The sequence below is a fragment of the Sorex fumeus genome, unplaced genomic scaffold (assembly GCF_029834395.1).
Source record: "Sorex fumeus unplaced genomic scaffold, SorFum_2.1 ptg000007l, whole genome shotgun sequence".
In the NCBI taxonomy this organism is placed as follows: Eukaryota; Metazoa; Chordata; class Mammalia; order Eulipotyphla; family Soricidae; genus Sorex; species Sorex fumeus.
Window position 1 is genome coordinate 47610891 of NW_026606064.1, and position 18636 is coordinate 47629526.

Here is an 18636-nt window from a genome sequence, read left to right on the forward strand (position 1 = left end):
TTGTTGTTGTGGTTTTATTTCTAGTCCCATTATTGCATTTTTCCTTTTCTTTTTTTCTGCTTTTGGGGGTCACACTCGGCAATTCTCAGGGGATACTCTTAAGTGTAATTCCTCTGCACTCAGGAATAATTCACTGTGGTTTGGAGATCATAAGGGATGTTGGAGATGGAACCTGGGTCGGGGCAAGGCAAACGCCTACCCGCTGTTCTATCACTCTGGCTCTCCCACCATTGCATTTTTTATTTCACCTATCAGACTCTTTAATTCTGCCACTACTGATTGTTGTTTTCTCATTTTTGCTCTCATTTATTTTCTCATTCTTTCTTGTGTTTTTTCTTTATTTTTTTTAATGTAGGAGTCACTGTCCTTCCGTTGTTCATCGATTTGCTCGAGCGGGCCCAGTAACGTCTCCATTGGAGACTTTGTTGTTACTGTGTTTGGCATATCGAATACATCACGGTAGCTTGCCAGGCTCTGCCGTGCGGGCGAGATACTCTCGGTTGCTTGTCGGGCTCTCCGAGAGGGGCGGAGGAATCAAACTCGCGTCAGCCATGTTGGCTGCTTGCAAGGCAAACGCCCTACCGCTGTGCTATCGCTCCAGCCCTAATGTAGGAGTACTGCTATTTATTCAGCCATTGATTAAGCTGATTGAATTGGGCATGAACTCCACATTATTATTTTTTCATTCAGAATGTTAATATGATGATGATGATGATGATGATGATGATGATGATGACGACGACGGTGATGATTGGGCTGGAGTGATTGCACAGCATGTGGGGCGTTTGTTTTGCACGCGGCCCACTCGGGTTCGATTCCTCCATCACTCTTGGAGTGCCCGGCAAGCTACCAAGAGTATCCCACCTGCACGGCCGAGCCTGGCAAACTTCCCATGGTGTATTCGATATGCCCAAAACAGTAACAACAAATCTCACAATGGAGACATTACTGGTACTCGTTCAAGCAAATCAATGAACAATGGGAGAACAATGCTACAGTGCAGTGCTACTACTACTACTATTATTATTATTATTATTATTGTTCTTTACCGATGAAATGGTGTGTTGGATTTCAGAAGGGAGAATGTTGGGAACAACATATCCATCCTGCGGAACTTGGTATGTGGGCAGGTGGACGTGGCTATCCAAGAGGTCTGAGTAGAAGTCATGGATAATCTTCTCTATTGCACTACTGGAAGATGTGATAGATCCATCAGGACGTTGAAGGGGAGTCATCTTGGTCTTGTAGTTGGCGAAGGACAGGCGGGCATTACGAATTCTTTTCCTGGCTTCTGTCGCATCTACCAGCACTTCTGCTCTTCTCTCTTTGAGGTCTTCCTTTATTGCATCTCTGCACTGCTTTGCGAGCTTGGATGTTTGCTTGCGGTTTTTTGAGGCATGCACCAAACCACGTTGGTGAATAAGCTCAAGAGTTTTTGAAGACAGGCTTTTTTTGTGGCTGTCTCTCTCTTGGCATTCCTCACACAATCATGGAGGTGCTGAACCAGTAGATTGTATTCCTCGTCAATGTTGTCAACGATGGCATCTTCCCATGTTGCAGCAATAGTGCAAAAGAGCTCCCAGTTGGTGGTCGTTCTGGGAGTTCTCTTCTTAAACTTTGCAGCCCTTTCTCCCTGCTCTGTGAAGTAGAATTTTGCACGAAGGAGTCGGTGGTCCAATCCTGTTTTGAATTTTGGGACAACAGCGACATCGGTCAGGCAAAACCGTCGATTGAATATGATGTGGCCAATTTCATTGTGGAACCGTCCACCGGGAGACTTCCAGTTCAACGTTTAGATTTGACGTTCTGGAACTGTGAGTTACCATGGATGGTCTTGGTCGACATGATGAACTCCAACAGTCTCTCACTCTGTTTGTTCCATTCTAGGCCATGGGTCCTGATGTGGAGTTCTTTGACTGATCTTCTCGGTCCTATTTTGTCATTAAAATAACCAACAGTTATCTTGTAGAAGGTGTGGTCTTTTTTTGTTTTTGTTTTTGTTTTTTTGGGTCACACCCAGCAGTGCACATGGGTTACTCCTGGCTCTGCACTCAGGAATCACCCCTGGTGGTGCTCAGTGGACCATATGGGATGCTGGGAATCGAACCCGGGTCGGCTGCGTGCAAGGCAGACATCCTACCCGTTGTGCTATTGCTCTAGCTCCAGGTGTGGTCTTCTTTATAGAACTTCTCCAGCCCCATGTAGAACTTTTCAATTTCTCTTTCACCATAATTGGAGGTTGGTGCGTAGACAACGAAGATAGAAACTGCTGACAGTGAGCCACATCTATTCAAGTGTAATCGTCTGATTCGGGTTATTAGGCATTCGAATGAACCAATGCTCATGGCCAATTTCTTGTTGACAAGCACACTGACACCTCCAGTGCCTCTTTTGTTGCTTGTTCCAAGGAATAGTTCTTTTCCAGTGTCAAAAACAGCATGATGTGATTGATGCCTTCTGGTCTCGGTCAGACCAATGATGTCGTACTTGATCTTTCATGCTTATATCATCAGGTCCTCGATGGATGCATCTGATGCCAGTATATGTGCATTGAAAGTACAGAAAATCATTTTTGTCTTTCTTCATTTTGGCAGCCTAGTTCGGCCTTGAGATTTTATCAGCCTCTCCTTCAGCACCTGGCCAGACAAGGTCAGACCTGAACACCTGAAGAACCTGCCGTCAGTACTCATCAGTATGCTGGCTCGGTTCTTCACATGCTACCTGTCTGAATGCAAGGTTCCATCCCAATGGAAAACCAGCAGGGCTGTAGTACTGTACAAGAAGGGAGACGTCCACGACATTGGCAACTATCGCCCGATCTGCCTATTGTCTGTCATCTACAAGCTGTTCACTTGAGTCATCCTGAATAGGATTGGCAGAACACTAGATAGAGGACAATCATGCAAGCAAGCCGGTTTTCGAAATGGATTCAGCACGATTGACCATATCCACACAATAAACAAGCTCATTGATGTTTCTCAGGAGTTCAAGATGCTGCTCTGTGTACCGTAAATTGATTTAAAGAAGGCCTTTGATTCTGTTGAGACAGAAGCAGTCATTGAAGACTTAGCCAATCAGGGCATTCAAACTCAGTACATTAGGATCCTTCGTAAGCTGTATTACGAATTCACTACTAGGATCTTACCATTCTACAAAGAAGTGATCATCGATGTCCAGAAACAGGTTCGGCAAGGTGATACCATTTCACCGAAACTCTTCAGTGCCACTCTCGAGAACGTCATGCGACAACTGGAATGGGAAGGAATGGGAGTGAAGATAGACGGTCAGCAACTTTACCACCTCCGCTTTGCTGATGACATAGTTCTAATAACACCAAACATTAGCCAAGTGGCACAAATGCTGACCGACTTCGACTGTAAGTGTGGACAGGTCGGACTATAGCTGAATCTCACGAGGACAATGTTTATGAGAAACAGTCTTGTTCCTGATGTTCCATTCACTGTCAACGGGACAAACATCTCTGAATGCAACAGTTATGTGTACCTAGGTTGAGAAGACAACATGACGAATGACCTGGCACCTCAGTTGCGCAGGAGGAAGAGCATGGCTTGGAATGCCTTCAAGACCGTCGAAAAAATAGCTAAGAGGATGAAGAACCTCCAACACTGGGCACATCTCTTCGATTCCACTGTTCTTCCTGCATTAACATACGCCTCAGAGACCTGGGCCCTAGGAAATCAGGATGAAAATGTTATTTGGGTCTTCCAAAAGAGGAATTGAAAGAGCTATGCTTGGAGTATCACGTTTCACTCAAATGAGAGAAAGAATCCGGAGTTCAGACCTCCGTCAACGCTCAAGAATCAGGGACACTGTCTTGTTTGCCAAGGCGTCAAAAATCAGATGGGCTGGACATGTAATGAGATTTGGAGATGACTGCTGGACTAGAGCCATTACCAAATGGATTCCACAGGATGTGAAAAGACCACGTGGCTGCCCACCTACCAGATGGTCAAGACCCTGAACGATCAGTTTGAGGCTCTTTGTGTTCCAGAATGAACAGACGCCATTGGGCTACACTAGCCCACTACAGGGACAAATGGAGACATTACTGGCGCCCTCTCAAGCAAATCGTTGATTAACGGGACGTCAAGTGATCAAATGATTATTATTATTATTATTTTTAATCACTATGAGATACAGTTACAAAGCTTTCCTGTTTCCGTTTCAGTTATACAATGATTGATCACCCAACCCTCCAGTAATGCACATCTTCTACCACCAAGGTCCCCAGTATTCATTCCCCCACCCCCCAAACCTCCCTGTGCCTCTATGGCAGACAATTTCACCCATACCCCCTTTTGTATTGCTTGTTATGAATAACATAAAATGTGGTGTGGCTGTGAGAGCTGTCACGTGCTCCTGAAATTCTAAAATTTGAGATAATTAGGTTCTGGAGAAATCTCTGCAGCGAACTGCTTAATTCAGAGATTCTTTCGTGTTTTTCTACATCATGACCTAAAGGAGCTTAAATTGCAGCCAGAGGCAGTTTGTGAGCATGACTTCCAGGGTCCCATGGGGATGGGAAGGACTGGTCCATCCCCTGTCCCTTGAGGCCTGGAGTTTGCCATCACTGAACCTGAGTACCTGCACTTGTCACTGGGTTTTGGAAGTTGGCAGCTGCCAAGGTTTTTAGGATGCAGGGGAAGGATGACACCTGCCCCCATCTGAGGCACCCTGCTGAGGCTTAAAGTCTGGAGGCATCTCTGCAGCAAGCTGCTAGGTTTGGAGATTCCTTTGTGTGTCTCTGGATTAAGGCCAGATACACACTTATTAAATACTACTCATTTAGTATTTCCATCTTTCCTTTTTCTTTTCTTTTCTTTTTAAAAATTATTTTAGTTTTACTGAATCATCGTGAGATAGTTACAAGTTTTCATATTTGAAAGTCTGAAGGCACCATCAGGCCGCTCATGCACTTGCTTCGCAGGTACAGGTTGACCTGGTAGAGTCACCATACACTCTCTTTTTGGTTTTGGGGCCATACCCAGTGTGCTCAGTACTTACTCCTGGCTCTTCATTCAGTAATAGCTCATGGTGCTGCTGGGAGGACCATATGGGATGCTGGGAATTGAACTCGGTTTGTCTGTGTGTAAGGCAAGTGTCCTACCTACTGCACTATTGCTCTTACCCCTAATGTTTCTGGGTTTTTTTTTAATACTTAATTATTTTGCCACGTCTGGCACTTCTCAGGGCTTGCTCCTCACTCGGTAATCAGAAATTATTTCGGATGGGACTTGAGGGCCATATCTGGTACAGGAGATCAAACAAAGGTGGACTGTACTATCTCATGTGCTTTATTGACTACTTGTGCTTAGTTGACTGCATGTGCTAAACTGCTAGCTTCTTTGAGCTCATTAAACATCTTGAGAATATAATCCCTGAACTCCTTTTCTGATTGATTATATAGTTGCTTAATTCTGGGAGTTTCTTCCAAGATTCCATTTTCTTTTTGTCATTTTGATGGGATTTTTGTACTGCTTCCTCATTGGTTCTGTTGCTGTCTGGGTGTGAGTCTCTCTGTTTTTACCACCTTTGCAGTGCTACCAGAAAGCCATCTGGGGATTTGATATGAGGGTTCCATAAGAGAATCAAGGTTCTGCATTAAAGAAAGAAGAGTAGGTAAATTAAGCTATCAATAGTGTTAACTATTGTCACATGATTTAACAAAAAGGCAAAACTGAAAATATTAGGCTTAGCCCTAAGTTCGATGATTCTACCTCAGCAGAGTGTCCTCCTTCTTAAACTATTTCCTATGTTCTTCAACATTTGATTTGTTTTTATAATCCATGATAACTTTCATACCAGTACCACTCCCTTTTTTTTTGGTTCTGTGGAAGATCAACTCTTGTGTTTAAATTCTTTTTATTTTCATACTAACTAGTTTCTTAGGATTTTTGATTTTTTCTAAATAGTTGTATGTTTTTGAATACTGCAGTTGTATACTTATTTGTATATGTTACTCATCTTTGCTAACCTAAAAATATAAATGACAGAATTTTTTCATCTTTCATAAAATATTAAAGGTTTGTATAGTTTAGTGGCCATGAGTTCATTTGATTTCAGTTTAGGTCTAGGTGTTCAACTAATGTTACTATATTGCTCTTATTTTTATCTCTGACATGCTTAGTAGTACTCATTAATCTTCATATTGCATTCCATTACAAGGTCAATTAAATACTGGTTACTAAACTATACCAGTATTTAATAAGTGAGTAGAATTAACAGTGATAGAGTTTCAGTAGTGAGAGCAAATATTGTTTTCTGACACATTTCTTTTATAATGTGTACTGAATCATTAAGCTATTTTTATTATGGGGTTTTATTCAGACTTTTTTAAAAGTTATAACAGAGCTTTGTACGTGTTATTTGCTGAGTTATTAAATTTAGTGGATTGATATTTGACTTGGGTTTATTATAATTATATGAAATTTATGTGATGAATGTGTCTTGCAAATATACTCTGCATAGGTTTGTCAATAAAATTTATGAGAATAAATGAAATACATGTTGGGTATTAGCAAAATTACAGTAGTTAATCATGAAGAATTTTCAAAAGGTGTTAGTAAGTACTGAAACCACACTGATGGCTATTGATCTCTATATATTTCTGCATTACTTACAAGCCTAGTTGTATTTTATAAAGATAGAAGTCTTATAAAATATCCAAATACAAAATGTTATATAGCAAGAATTAGTTATTTTATTTCACCCCTGTTGTTCTATTATTGTTGCTGTGGCTAGGAATCTCACATGCTTGACTGTGATGCTCATGCATTTATTTGTGGTACTTACCAGGGGTTGAACTGTAGTGCTTGTGCAAATGATAACAGCTATTTGCATATCTTTACTTGTGGTGTTTGTGCATATTTTGATTGTAGTTCTCACTGGTTATACTCTTGCCTGCAGCACTTACATTTCACTTCAGTTGTAGGACTCATATGCATTCTGCTTGTGAGGTGGGCATCATTTTTGCTTTGTTTTGGGGCTATAACTGCTGTTGCCTAGGCTACCTCTGCCTCAGTGCTGAGGAGGTGGTGCTGGTGGTAGGTACAGATTGATACAAGCATTGTATAGATTGATACAAGCATTTCTGAAAACTGTGATTCTTCAAGAAGCTTCTATTTCTCCATACTTCATTGAAAACTGCTTGTTTGATTTGATTCTTATAGGTATGAGGGAGATCTTATTAGGGTTGTATTTACATTTCTCTGATAATTAGTGATGGTAAAATCTTTTCATATAAACTTCAGTCATCTTTATGTTCTTTTAGGTGGAATCTATTCAAATATTTTGTTCACTTTTAGATTTTATTTTTGCAGTGGGTAGTTGTTAAATGTATGATATATTGATATATAGCAATATTTAATATATAATATCAATATATATGTAATATGATATAAGTTTATATACCTTGGTTATAAATACCTTATTGGATGTTTAATTTATAAATGCACTCTTCCATTCAGTAGGCCATGTTTTCATTCCTTTAAATCTAATGTTGTCCAGTTCATTTTCATTTTCCTCTTTGTTAAGATTTTGTTCCCAGAGAAATTTCAAGTGTTGAGGTCATGGGACATTTTATCTCTTTTATCTTCTATATACATTATGGTTTTAGGTTTTACACACTGTTTTTGAAATTATTTTTATATGGAATTATGGAGTTGTACTTTCCCATTGATGCTGTTGTTTTGTTGTTGAATTATTTTAGTTCTTTAGTTTTCCTTGTATCAGGTGTATGAGGTCTAAATATTTTCTCTTGTTCAGTAGAATGTCTTAATCTTAGCAATATTTTCTTCTTTAGTATGGAAACTTTAGTTTGATGTGTTCCTGTTTATTTTTTTTCTTTGCAAAAGAAATCAATTCATGAAAGATGTGCTTGAAGTCAGTATTATAGACTGTTTATGTTTTCTTTGATGTTTTTTATAGATTTGTTTGTAACATCTAAGTTACCCATTTTGAATAAACTTTTGTGCATAAGAGATACAGTCCAATTTCTTTTGCACTTGGCTAGCCAATTTTTCCTAAACCATCAGCAGAAGAGGCCTTTCCCCCCCTTTATTTTATGCTCTCTGTTCTTGTGTTGTGAAATAAGTTCATGTTTCTTGAAGATTTATTTTTGGGCTTCTAGTTTTCTTCTGCTGTTCTCAGTGCTTTTATTCCAACAAAACACTGATTTAATTGGTATACCGTTAGAGTATAATTTAAAGTTGGGGGACATGATGTCTTCTGCGGGAACACCCAGGAGTGTGCCTTTTGGGATGCTGGGCTCCTGGGCTGCTTACTCTTTCCGCCCGCGCTCAGTGCTCGAGCTGCTTCCCCACCTGGGATGGCTGTTCCCATGGATGGACGAAGGAAGAACGACGATCAGGCGGGTTGGTGTTCAGTTGCCATTTATTCCATTTTTCTCACACCTGGACCTCATACCTGTTCCAATCTCTCTAAGCTCCCCATTCCAGGGTCACACTGCCCTTCATTCCTGTCTCCTGCTTTTCCCTTTGCTAAGTCTCTCTGTGCTCCACTCACTGCCTTGCTCTCTGTCTAGTTTCTCCCAAACTCCTCACTCTGGCTCAGCTTCCACTTCTACCATCTCTTTTAACCACACCTCCTCATTTTTTCAACTTCTCAGGAAGTGCAGTCAACATATTTAAAGCCTTCCTGACCACTAACAGCCCTCGAGGGCAAAACAACACTTAAGGAGTGTTTCTCCTCCCCTTAGACCAGTAACTTAACGTCTTAATTCTACTTTCTAATATTTTTTATTTTTCATGGACACAGTAAGAGATATATCTTAGGCTTGTAGGGTCGCTCTCCTGGGGACATCTCGCTATAGATCTCAGACTACGGAGCTCAGGCCAGATTAATCTTTCCTAACCCTAGCAGGGTTCGAATATAGTTATTACTTTTTGGATCATGACAGAATTTGTCCATGACCATGCTCTTAACTTACAGTTAAGTATTATGGCACTTTGGCCAGGCCCATTTCTATACCAGGGTAGCTTGCACTGGGTACATCCAGTCCCTTGGTGGGGCACTACATCTGGAATTCTACATTGTAAATGGTTGGGTTCCAGAGATATCTCTGTAGGACTCTAATCCATTTTGGGATTCAATTGGGAGTCTCTGGACCCGGGCTGTTGGTATGCTAAGATGACGCCCGGAGGCGGGTTGTGGGCATGACAGCCAGACTGGTGGGTGGGTGGAGATCTGGGGAGGGACAGCCTGGCTCCTCTGCTGCCATGCAACCTAGAGATTTAGTCCTGGAACCCACATACCTGGGCCTTGCTTGAGGAAGGCCTTCCAGGATTCCATCTGGAGTAGGCAGGGAGAGTGTATCTGCTCTATCTGGGGTACTCCTGTGAAATCAACGTGGTATGAGGCCCAGAGAGATCTCTAGAGCTGTGGTCTCTTCTGGGTCTCGCTGCTGTGTTTCTAGACCAGGGCTATTGGTGCTCTGAGATCATAATTTGTTTAGTACATCTATTGTGTGGCTGCTTCAGTGGCTGTGTGCTTCAGGAGCTGTGGTATAGTTCCTTAATATGGTGCAGATCAGGTGTGGAGGCTGCTGAGATCCACCCAGTAGGGATGGGTTCTACCTCCCCTTCTGGAATAGACCCAGTGATAGCAAGGGGAGGCAAACCTCATTTGGAATGGTGGAGCAGCAAGCAGAAAGTCAGTGCCAATTCCTTCTCTTTGTGACTCCAGCTAAGGGTTGTCAGTCTTGTCTTTCTTGCTAAATATTGTCAACTTTTTTTTTAAAGTCTTCATTTTTTTTTAAATTTTTGGGTCACACCCGGCGATGCTCAGGGGTTACTCCTAGCTCTGCACTCAGGAATTACTCCTGGCGATGCTCAGGGGACCATATGGGATGCTGGGAATCGAACCCGGGTTGGCCGCATGCAAGGCAAACACCCTACCCTCTGTGCTGTTGCTCCAGCCCCTAAAGTCTTCATTTTATTGAATATTTGTCTATGTATTTTTTGGTTTACACATGATAGTGCATTGGGACCGATCCCAGTTCAGTGCTTGGGGTTGCTCCTGGTGGTGCTTGGGGATTGCATTTTGTATTGGATCCAATTTAGGATTACAGCATGCACTCTAGTTCATTGAGCACTCTTGCTGGCACTGTATTGTTTTTTTAAATTTTTTGTTTTATAATTTTCTTCTGTTTTTAGGTTTTGTTTGTGTTTTTCTAGTTCCTTAGGAGGTGAGGTTAATTTACTTATTTTAGCCCTTTTGTTTTCTGACATAACTATTTGTTGCTATAAACTTCTTAGTACTGTTAATTGTTTTGTCTCATGATCTGAGGACTTGTATCTTCAGTCTCATTTATGTTTCCAGGAGTTATTTTGTTTCTTTTTGTTTTTAAACAATTGTTATTCAGTAGCATGCTATTTGGTTTCCAAATCTTTCAGATTATCTCCATTGTGCTGTTTATGTTTAGTTTCCACCTTCATAGCACTGTGATCTGAAATTCCTTGATATTATTTTAATATTTGTGACTTTGCAGACCCTTATTTAGTATCCCAGTTTGTGGTCTTTACTGGAGAATGTTCTGTGTGCATTCCAGAAAAAAGTTTAGGGGTGAATGAATGCTTTGTGTGAAGCTTGAGTTTGATCCCTGGTAATGCATGGTGCCTGGGGTACCACGAGAGCAGCTGCTGAAAACAGAGCTAGAAGTAGGTCTGGAGTATCATCATGTGTGATTTAGAATCAAAAGAAAAAAACGTATTTTTGATTTTTGTAGGTGGAGATTCCTATAAATGTCTATTAAAAATTATGCTCTTCAACTTGTCATTAGGATGTTGTTTCTTGTTACTCTTGTAGTCAATTTCTTCAGTGTAAGAATAGGGTGTTAAGGTTTTCTACTATTTCTCTGTTCAATGTCTGTTCGATCCTCTAGCTTTATATATTGGATACCATTCCTTTGTGCCTGCATGCTAGTTAGTGTTAAGTTCTTAGGTAATTCATGCCTAATCATTGCATAATGTTTATCCCTGTTTCGTTTTACTTTGAAATGTATTTTACCTGATGTACAGTTGTTCCTTTCCTTTTTAAGCTAACATTTGCCTATATCATTGTTGTTTAACCTTTTATTCTGAGCCTCTGTTAATAAAAATTTCAAGTGGATCTCATGCAAACAGCAGAAGTTGGGATTTGAGTTTTTTTTGTTTCTTGTTTTTGTTTTGTTTTGGGGCCACGCTTGGGAATGCTCAGAGATTATTCCTCTCTCTACACTGAGAAATTACTTCTTTTGGTTCTTGAAAGACCATATGGGGTGCTTGGGACCATATGGGATGGTGGGCATTAAACCCAGGATTTCACATATACAAGGCTATTGCTGTACTCCTGAAGTCTGTCCCCATTTCTCCTAGTAAGCGCTATATCCAGCACTCTTGTGTTTACAAACTGGAAACTTTCTGAATTGGTTTGTATTTTTTTTTTCTTTTTGGGTCTCACCCAGAAGTAGACAGGGGTTGCCTCCTGGCTCTGCACTCAGGAATTACTCCTGGCGGTGCTCAGGGGACCATATGGATTGCTGGGAATCGAACCCAGGTCGGCCGTATGCAAGGCAAACACCCTACCTGTTGTGCTATCGCTCCAGCCCCTGGTTTGTATTTTTTAAAATGTTTTCATATTATTTTTACAGGATTAAATTAGGGTTATAAATATGACAACAGGTGTCCAGTCCCCTTTATTTAATGAAGATTAAGAGTTGGGACTGAAAGTTTCAACCCTCTAATTATGGTTGGTTTATCTGACAACCAGCACCCATCCTTTGGTCACTGGGGACTTTCCAGAACTTAATATTAAGTGTGCTTGAAAGGTATTATTCTTTTTTAGTAAATTCCAAAGGTTTGGGGGGAGTTGGTTATGCTATTTCCCAAAATAAAATTTCTTGTAGTAAATCAACAGTATTACATACTTCTCCCTATGAATCTCTATCTGAAATTAAGTGGCTTCTTTTTATATATACTTAAGAATTTCTTAAGTTCATTTTTATATTTGTAGCTATCAGATATGAGAATAGAAATATGTGGTGGGAATTATTTATCTTATACACAGTGATTTTCAGCTACTGGGTCTAAGCAGTAATTACAATAGCATTGTTCCTTGTCCAAGGTGAACTCGGAAAATGTAATGGTGATGAAGGTGAATCTAACATATTGAGCTCTTTAATAGTCTGAATTTCTTTAATCATTTTTTACGTCTTAGAGAATTAAATATTTATTATTCTATTAAATGTTGGTGAAACATCTTTCTTGTATATGATATTACATTTTTTCATGTAACAAAATACAACAAAACTATGAAAATCCTGTTATTCCTTGCCCCAGTTATTAAAAATTTTATTTATAATTTTATGAATTTATAAGAATTTTAATAACTACTCCTTATAGTCTGACATAGCTTCTTGTATATTAACAAAATATTTGCCCCAGTGTTATTTGACAATAGGTATATTAAATATATTCATTTTCTTATTATTTGTTAAGTAGATTTTATTTTTGTTTCCAGTACTTGGTTATGGATTATTATGTTGGTGGAGATTTACTTACACTGCTCAGCAAATTTGAAGATAGATTGCCTGAAGATATGGCTCGATTTTACTTGGCAGAGATGGTGATAGCAATTGATTCTGTTCATCAACTGCATTATGTACATAGGTGAGTAAGACACTCCATCATTGTCTGGCTGGAAACCATCATGTGATTTCTGAAAGCAGAGTTCTTTTAGTGCCAAATGAATTTATTATGGTCTTAATATATTTCTCAGAAACCAAAATACTTTCTTTTGAGGTGATTGTGATTCTTTTGCTTTGTTATTGGTATTGTCATTATTAGCATTTAAGAAACTGATGTGCATACTTGTTCATTTATATATATATAATATCTAAAAATTACCACTTTTACTCTGCATTTCCACAGACTATTTCTGTGAAAGTTCTCATTTAAATTTCCATATAATAATTCTTAAAAAGTATGTATTGACCAGTTTACTTGTAATAGTCTTACAAGTATTATTAGTTAGATTTTGGATTACACCTAATAGGGTGATTTGCTTGTAGGGAAGATCCATATTGTGTATTTTATGTTTCTTTAAAAATACTTTCAAAGTTTACATAAGTGTCAATGAACATATTTTTGTAAGCAATAATAATTTTGTTGAAATAATTTTTTCATTGTAAATTGTTTGATAGGTAGTGATTCACTTAAAAATTCCTCTATAATGTTTATTACATACAGTTCAAGAGGGGATGTAAGAAAAGTGAGCCTATCTGGAAAGTGGTTTTTAGATAGGATTACTGTTATATCTATTAACTTGTAGAACATCATTTTCTATATAAACTTATAATTTAAGAATAAGAGATAATACTTCAACCTGGGTTTTTTAAAAGTCAGCTTTACATTTTGAAAGGGAACTATCAAATCATGAAATTAATTGTGAATTTATCATTCAAATGGAAAATCTTTTGAGTGGGCAAAATTAAGAAATAAAAAAATGCCAAGAAGTAGGTAAAACCATGCCATTTTCTAAGATAATGGTTTGCAAACTTTAGCATCCATCAAAATTATATGAAGAAACTATGAAAACACACATTGTTGGGTTAATGCTAGAGTTTCTAATTCAGTAAATAGGGTGGGGATAGGGAAATAATGTTTCTAACAATTTCTCAGATGGTGTTTCTGTTCCTACTTCTGTTGACCCTGTTCACCATTCTTTGAGAACTCTTCTGATTTAAAACAGTAGCAGTGATTTCTTTTTTGTTTTTAATCCTGTCAGATAATACCAAATACATAATAGGGTAAATGCAATACTTAGGAAGTAAATCATTTAAATTCAAATGATTAAAATCATTTAATTTTTTTTCTCATAACAAAAGTTGTCAGTTGTAGTGAAACAAAGTTTCTGAGACTAGTCAAGTAATTTTAAAAAACCTATTTTTCACTATGCCTGTTCTCAGGAATAAATAAATTTCAAATATATATGTATATATATATATATTGTTTGACCAGAGAGTATATGTTTATGTTCTCTAATATTATAATATAAAGTATTTACTCTGGTACAAATTTGAAGTACATGAAATTGAAAATATTTTAATATAAACTCTCAGAAAAAAAATTTAAATACCTCCTTAATTATAAGAAGTACTTTTAATGATCTTTTAGTGAGCATTATTTTTTTCATATTGGGTGCTTTCATTCTAAATACAGTGCTGTGATTGCCATTTATTTCAGCTAAATATCGGTTATAGCCTTTTCAGTTTTTTAAAATGTAATTTAATTTTCATAAAGTTGTTCACAATGATTTGTTACATTTAATATTCCAACACCAATCCCACCACCATATTTCGAATGTTTCCATCCCAAACCCCAGACCCTGCCCCCAAAGCAGGACATAAATAATTTATTTTGTATTGTTTGTTATGAGTAATCCACTAAAAATGATTTGAATAATTCACTAAAAATGATTCAAAAAAGATCTCCTTAGAGAAAAGTGTGTGAAGATTCTTGTATTTCACCCTGGAACCATTACCTTGTATAAGAAATTACTAACATGCTACGATTTCTTTTAGTTATAGGTGATGAGAGTAATTTCTATGAAGAACAGGAGTGTGGGAGGAAGAGAAAATTTTTTGAGTGCTTCATTTTTTTTTCTATGTTGCTGTCTTATGCTAACTGACTTAATTAGTAATAAAATTCTAGAACTATTTAAAATAGAATATTCTGACTAGAAAATTCGTACTTATTATATATATGTATATTTCTCTTGTTTAGTCTTTGTTGACATCTTAATCATCATGTGATTTATTGAGTAAAAACACTTAAAGTGTAATCATGATTTAGAGATGGTATTGTGGTCCTTATACTGACGTAAAAGAAGAGGAAAAAGAGGCTTGATTTTTTTGTTGTTTTTTTGGTCATACTCGGTGATGCTCCGGGGTTACTCCTGGCTCTGCACTTAGGAATTACTTCTGGCGGTGCCCAGGGGACCATATGGGATGTCGGGGATCAAACCTGGGTTGGCTGTATGCAAAGCAAACACCCTACCCACTGTACAAATGCCCTGGTCCTTTTTTTTTTTTTTAAATAAAGCATATACCATATCCTATGACTGTCTTTCATTGATTTAAAGAAGGCCTTTGATTCTGTTGAGACGGAAACGGTCATTGAAGCCCTAGCCAATCAGTGCATTCAAGCCCAATACATCAAGATCCTTCGTGAGCTGTATTGCGGATTCACTACCAGGATCTCACCATTCTACAAAGAAGTAATCAGTGATGTCAAGAGAGGGGTTCGGCAGGGTGATACCATTTCACCGAAACTCTTCAGTGCCACACTCGAGAACATCATGTGACAACTGGAATGGGAAGGAATGGGAGTGAAGATAGATGGTCGGCAACTACACCACCTCCGCTTTGCTGATGACATTGTTTTAATAACACCAAACATCAGCCAAGCGGCACAAATGCTGGCCGACTTTGACCGTGAGTGTGGAAAGGTAGGACTACAGCTGAATCTTAAGAAAACAATGTTTATGAGAAACAGCCTCGTTCCTGATGCCCCATTCGCTCTCAAGGGAATGACCATCTTCGAGTGCAACAGCTATGTGTACCTAGGTCGAGAAGTCAACATGACAAATGAAATGGCACCTGAGCTGCACAGGAGGAAGAGAGCAGCTTGGAACACCTTCAAGAACGTCGAAGAAATAGCTAAGAGGACGAAGAACCTCCGGCTCCGGGCACATCTCTTTGATTCCACTGTTCTTCCTGCATTAACATATGCCTCAGAGACCTGGACCCTACATAAACAGGATGAGAATGCTATTCAGTTCTCCCAAAGAGGAATTGAAAGAGCTATCTATGCTTGGAATATCACGTTTCACTCAAATGAGAGAAAGAATCCGGAGTTCCGACATCCGTCGACGATCAAGAATCAGGGATGCTGTCTCATTTGCCAAGGTGTCAAAAATCATATGGGCTGGTCACGTAATGAGATTTAAAGACAACCGCTGGACTAGAGCTGTTACCGACTGGATCTCATGGGATGTCAAAAGACCACGTGGCTGCCCACCTACCAGATGGTCAGACTTCTTCATCAAGATCATGAACGATCGGTTTGAGGCTCTTCATGTTCCCAGAGCAAACAGATGCCATTGGACTACACTGGCACTCGACAGGGACGAATGGAGACGTTACTGGCGCCTGCTTGAGCAAATCAACGACTAATGGGAAGTTAAGTGATTAAGTGAAGTGATTATCTTTTCATTGGACATTTGAAGAATGTTAGCCTAAATGTTTTGATTTAAATAGCACAAATGCCTTGATTGGGACCAAAGAGATAGTACAGCAGGTAAGGTGCTTGTCTTGCAATGCAGCCAACCTGGGTTTGAGTATTTTATACCATTTTGGTCTCCTGAGCACTCCCAGTAGTGATCTCTGAGCACAGAGCCAGGAGTAAGCCCTTAGCACAGTGGCTAAGGTGCAGTGCAGGAGTGGCTCTATTCCTAACACAGTGCAGGAGTGGCTCTATTCCTAACCCCCCATTACCTCCCCCCATCAAAATCTTTTTGGTTAATCTCAGATAAAATTTAATTGGTAATCCTAGAAACAAACACAACCTTCAGTCTTCATGAAATCAGCTGTTAGTTGATTGAATTATTTATTAGAAACTTTAGATAGAATCAGATAAGTGCTAAACATAAGACTTTATTCAGAATGCTAGAGCATGGAATTTTTAGGAGTATTTTCTTCTTGTTGGGGACTGTTTGTATATGTTTCCCTTATTATATATTGAAACTCTAAAACCCCAGTGTGCATTTAGAAAGTAATTGGAGTTGATTGAAACCCTCATGGTGATCCCAAGATCTTACAAAGGGAGATAAAATCCAATAACCTGTATAATGATGAAATGGAATCAAATGGGATATATATTGATACAGATGGGAAGTGTATTGCTAAATTAGTAGCTCTCTTACTAGTTTGTAGACAGTCACGGTCACGGTCACGGTCCTCCTGTTGTTCATCAATTTTCTCGAGCGGGCCCAGTAACATCTCCATCGTAAGACTTGTTACTGTGTTTGGCATATCAAATGCATCACAGGTAGCTTGCCAGGCTCTGCCGTGCAGGCAAGATACTCTCAGTAGCTTGCCAGGCTCTCTGAGAGGGGCGGAGGAATCAAACTCGGGTCGGCCATGTTGGCTGCGTGCAAGGCAAACGCCCTACCAGCTGTGCTATCGCTCCAGTACTTTTGATTTATAGTGTCTGGATTAGGGCCAAAGTCTATAAATCTAAATAACCTTTATAATTGATCTTGATGTCCATCCAGAACTGAAAACGTGTGCTTTGTATACTAATTATTAAATTTAACTACTGTAGGCACAAGATTTATAATAACCCTGATGTAGCTGTGATCTTCTAGAAAGTAAAAAAAGTAAAAGTGATTTAAGGAATATTACCCATTAGTCTTTATTTTAGAATTTTTTTTATCATTGCTATTATTGGAAATAAAATACTTTTCATTATAAATACCAGTTTACTCTTAGAATTTAAAATAATTCTATTTGTGAAACAAAAAGTCCTTTGCTTATGCTTAGAAACTAAGAAAATTACTGATTTAAAAAAAAGGTAATGAGGCTGGTGAAATTGTACAGCTATTAGGGCATTTGTCTTATACACAGCCAACCCAGGTTTGATCGTTGGCACCCTATATTGTCCCCTGAACCTGCCAGCTGTGATCCCTAAGAGTAGAGCCAGGAGTAATCACTGACCACTGCCAGTTTGGAGTCCCCCCCATTTTTTTCTAGTGATAAAGTGCTATGTTATATATTTGTACCAGACAGATACTTGGATACTGGTGTTATATCTAACAAACAACAACAAAACAAACATTGTCCTCCTGTTGCTCATCGATTTGCTCGAGCGGGCCCAGTAACATCTACATTTTTGAGACTTCTTGTTATTGTGTTTGGCATAAATATTTTTCTTTCATAGTTTTTCAGAATTGTTAGGATTAGAACTGATATTTCACCTTTACCTTTTATTTCCATTGTTAACAAAATGTGGTATCTAGCTGGTTATCTGCCACCTTATTTTCAAGTCACTTGCTCAGAGTGATTGTGAATGCAAGATCTTATTTTGCTTATATCAGAAAATGGAATTTGCTATTTCTTTGTTCTATTTATCCATTGCTGTATAACAAGTTATGTTTACCAGAAGCTGTGGTTGAGACAATTTGTGTAATTATTCAGATTAATATTTGCTGTAGAGAATTGGAGGAAACAGGAATAGGCAGATGGAGAAGTCAGATTACAGTGCGGGGCAGGTTGCATTCAACCCCAGTAGGGGTTCTGGAGAGTCTATGGCCTATCAGAGTTAGCACCCATTTGGTCAGAATAGCCAGGTCCTTATATTTTCACATTGATCTTAATGTGGATATGTGTCCCTAAGAAAGATCTCTTTAGTGAAGAAGATCTGTTCAACATTGAAGAAGCTGACATTTGACAGTTGTTTACTGATGTTGGTAAGGAAGCTTATCCTTGTCTCTGTAATAGACAGGAAACATAGAAACCAGTATTAAAACACAGACATATTTTTGTACATAAATCTGCCA

At 38.8% G+C, this 18636-nt stretch overlaps 1 protein-coding gene across 16 annotated transcripts in view; it reads left to right on the top strand.

Moving 5' to 3' along the window:
* The window catches only part of CDC42BPA (CDC42 binding protein kinase alpha), a 309339-nt gene that overhangs the window by 118682 nt on the left and 172021 nt on the right, over positions 1-18636 (top strand). For all 16 annotated transcript variants that reach the window (XM_056137674.1, XM_056137749.1, XM_056137680.1 and 13 more), the window contains exon 5: positions 12538-12686. In XM_056137674.1, coding sequence (XP_055993649.1) covers positions 12538-12686 — 149 coding nt within the window. The remainder of the gene's footprint in view (positions 1-12537; positions 12687-18636) is intronic.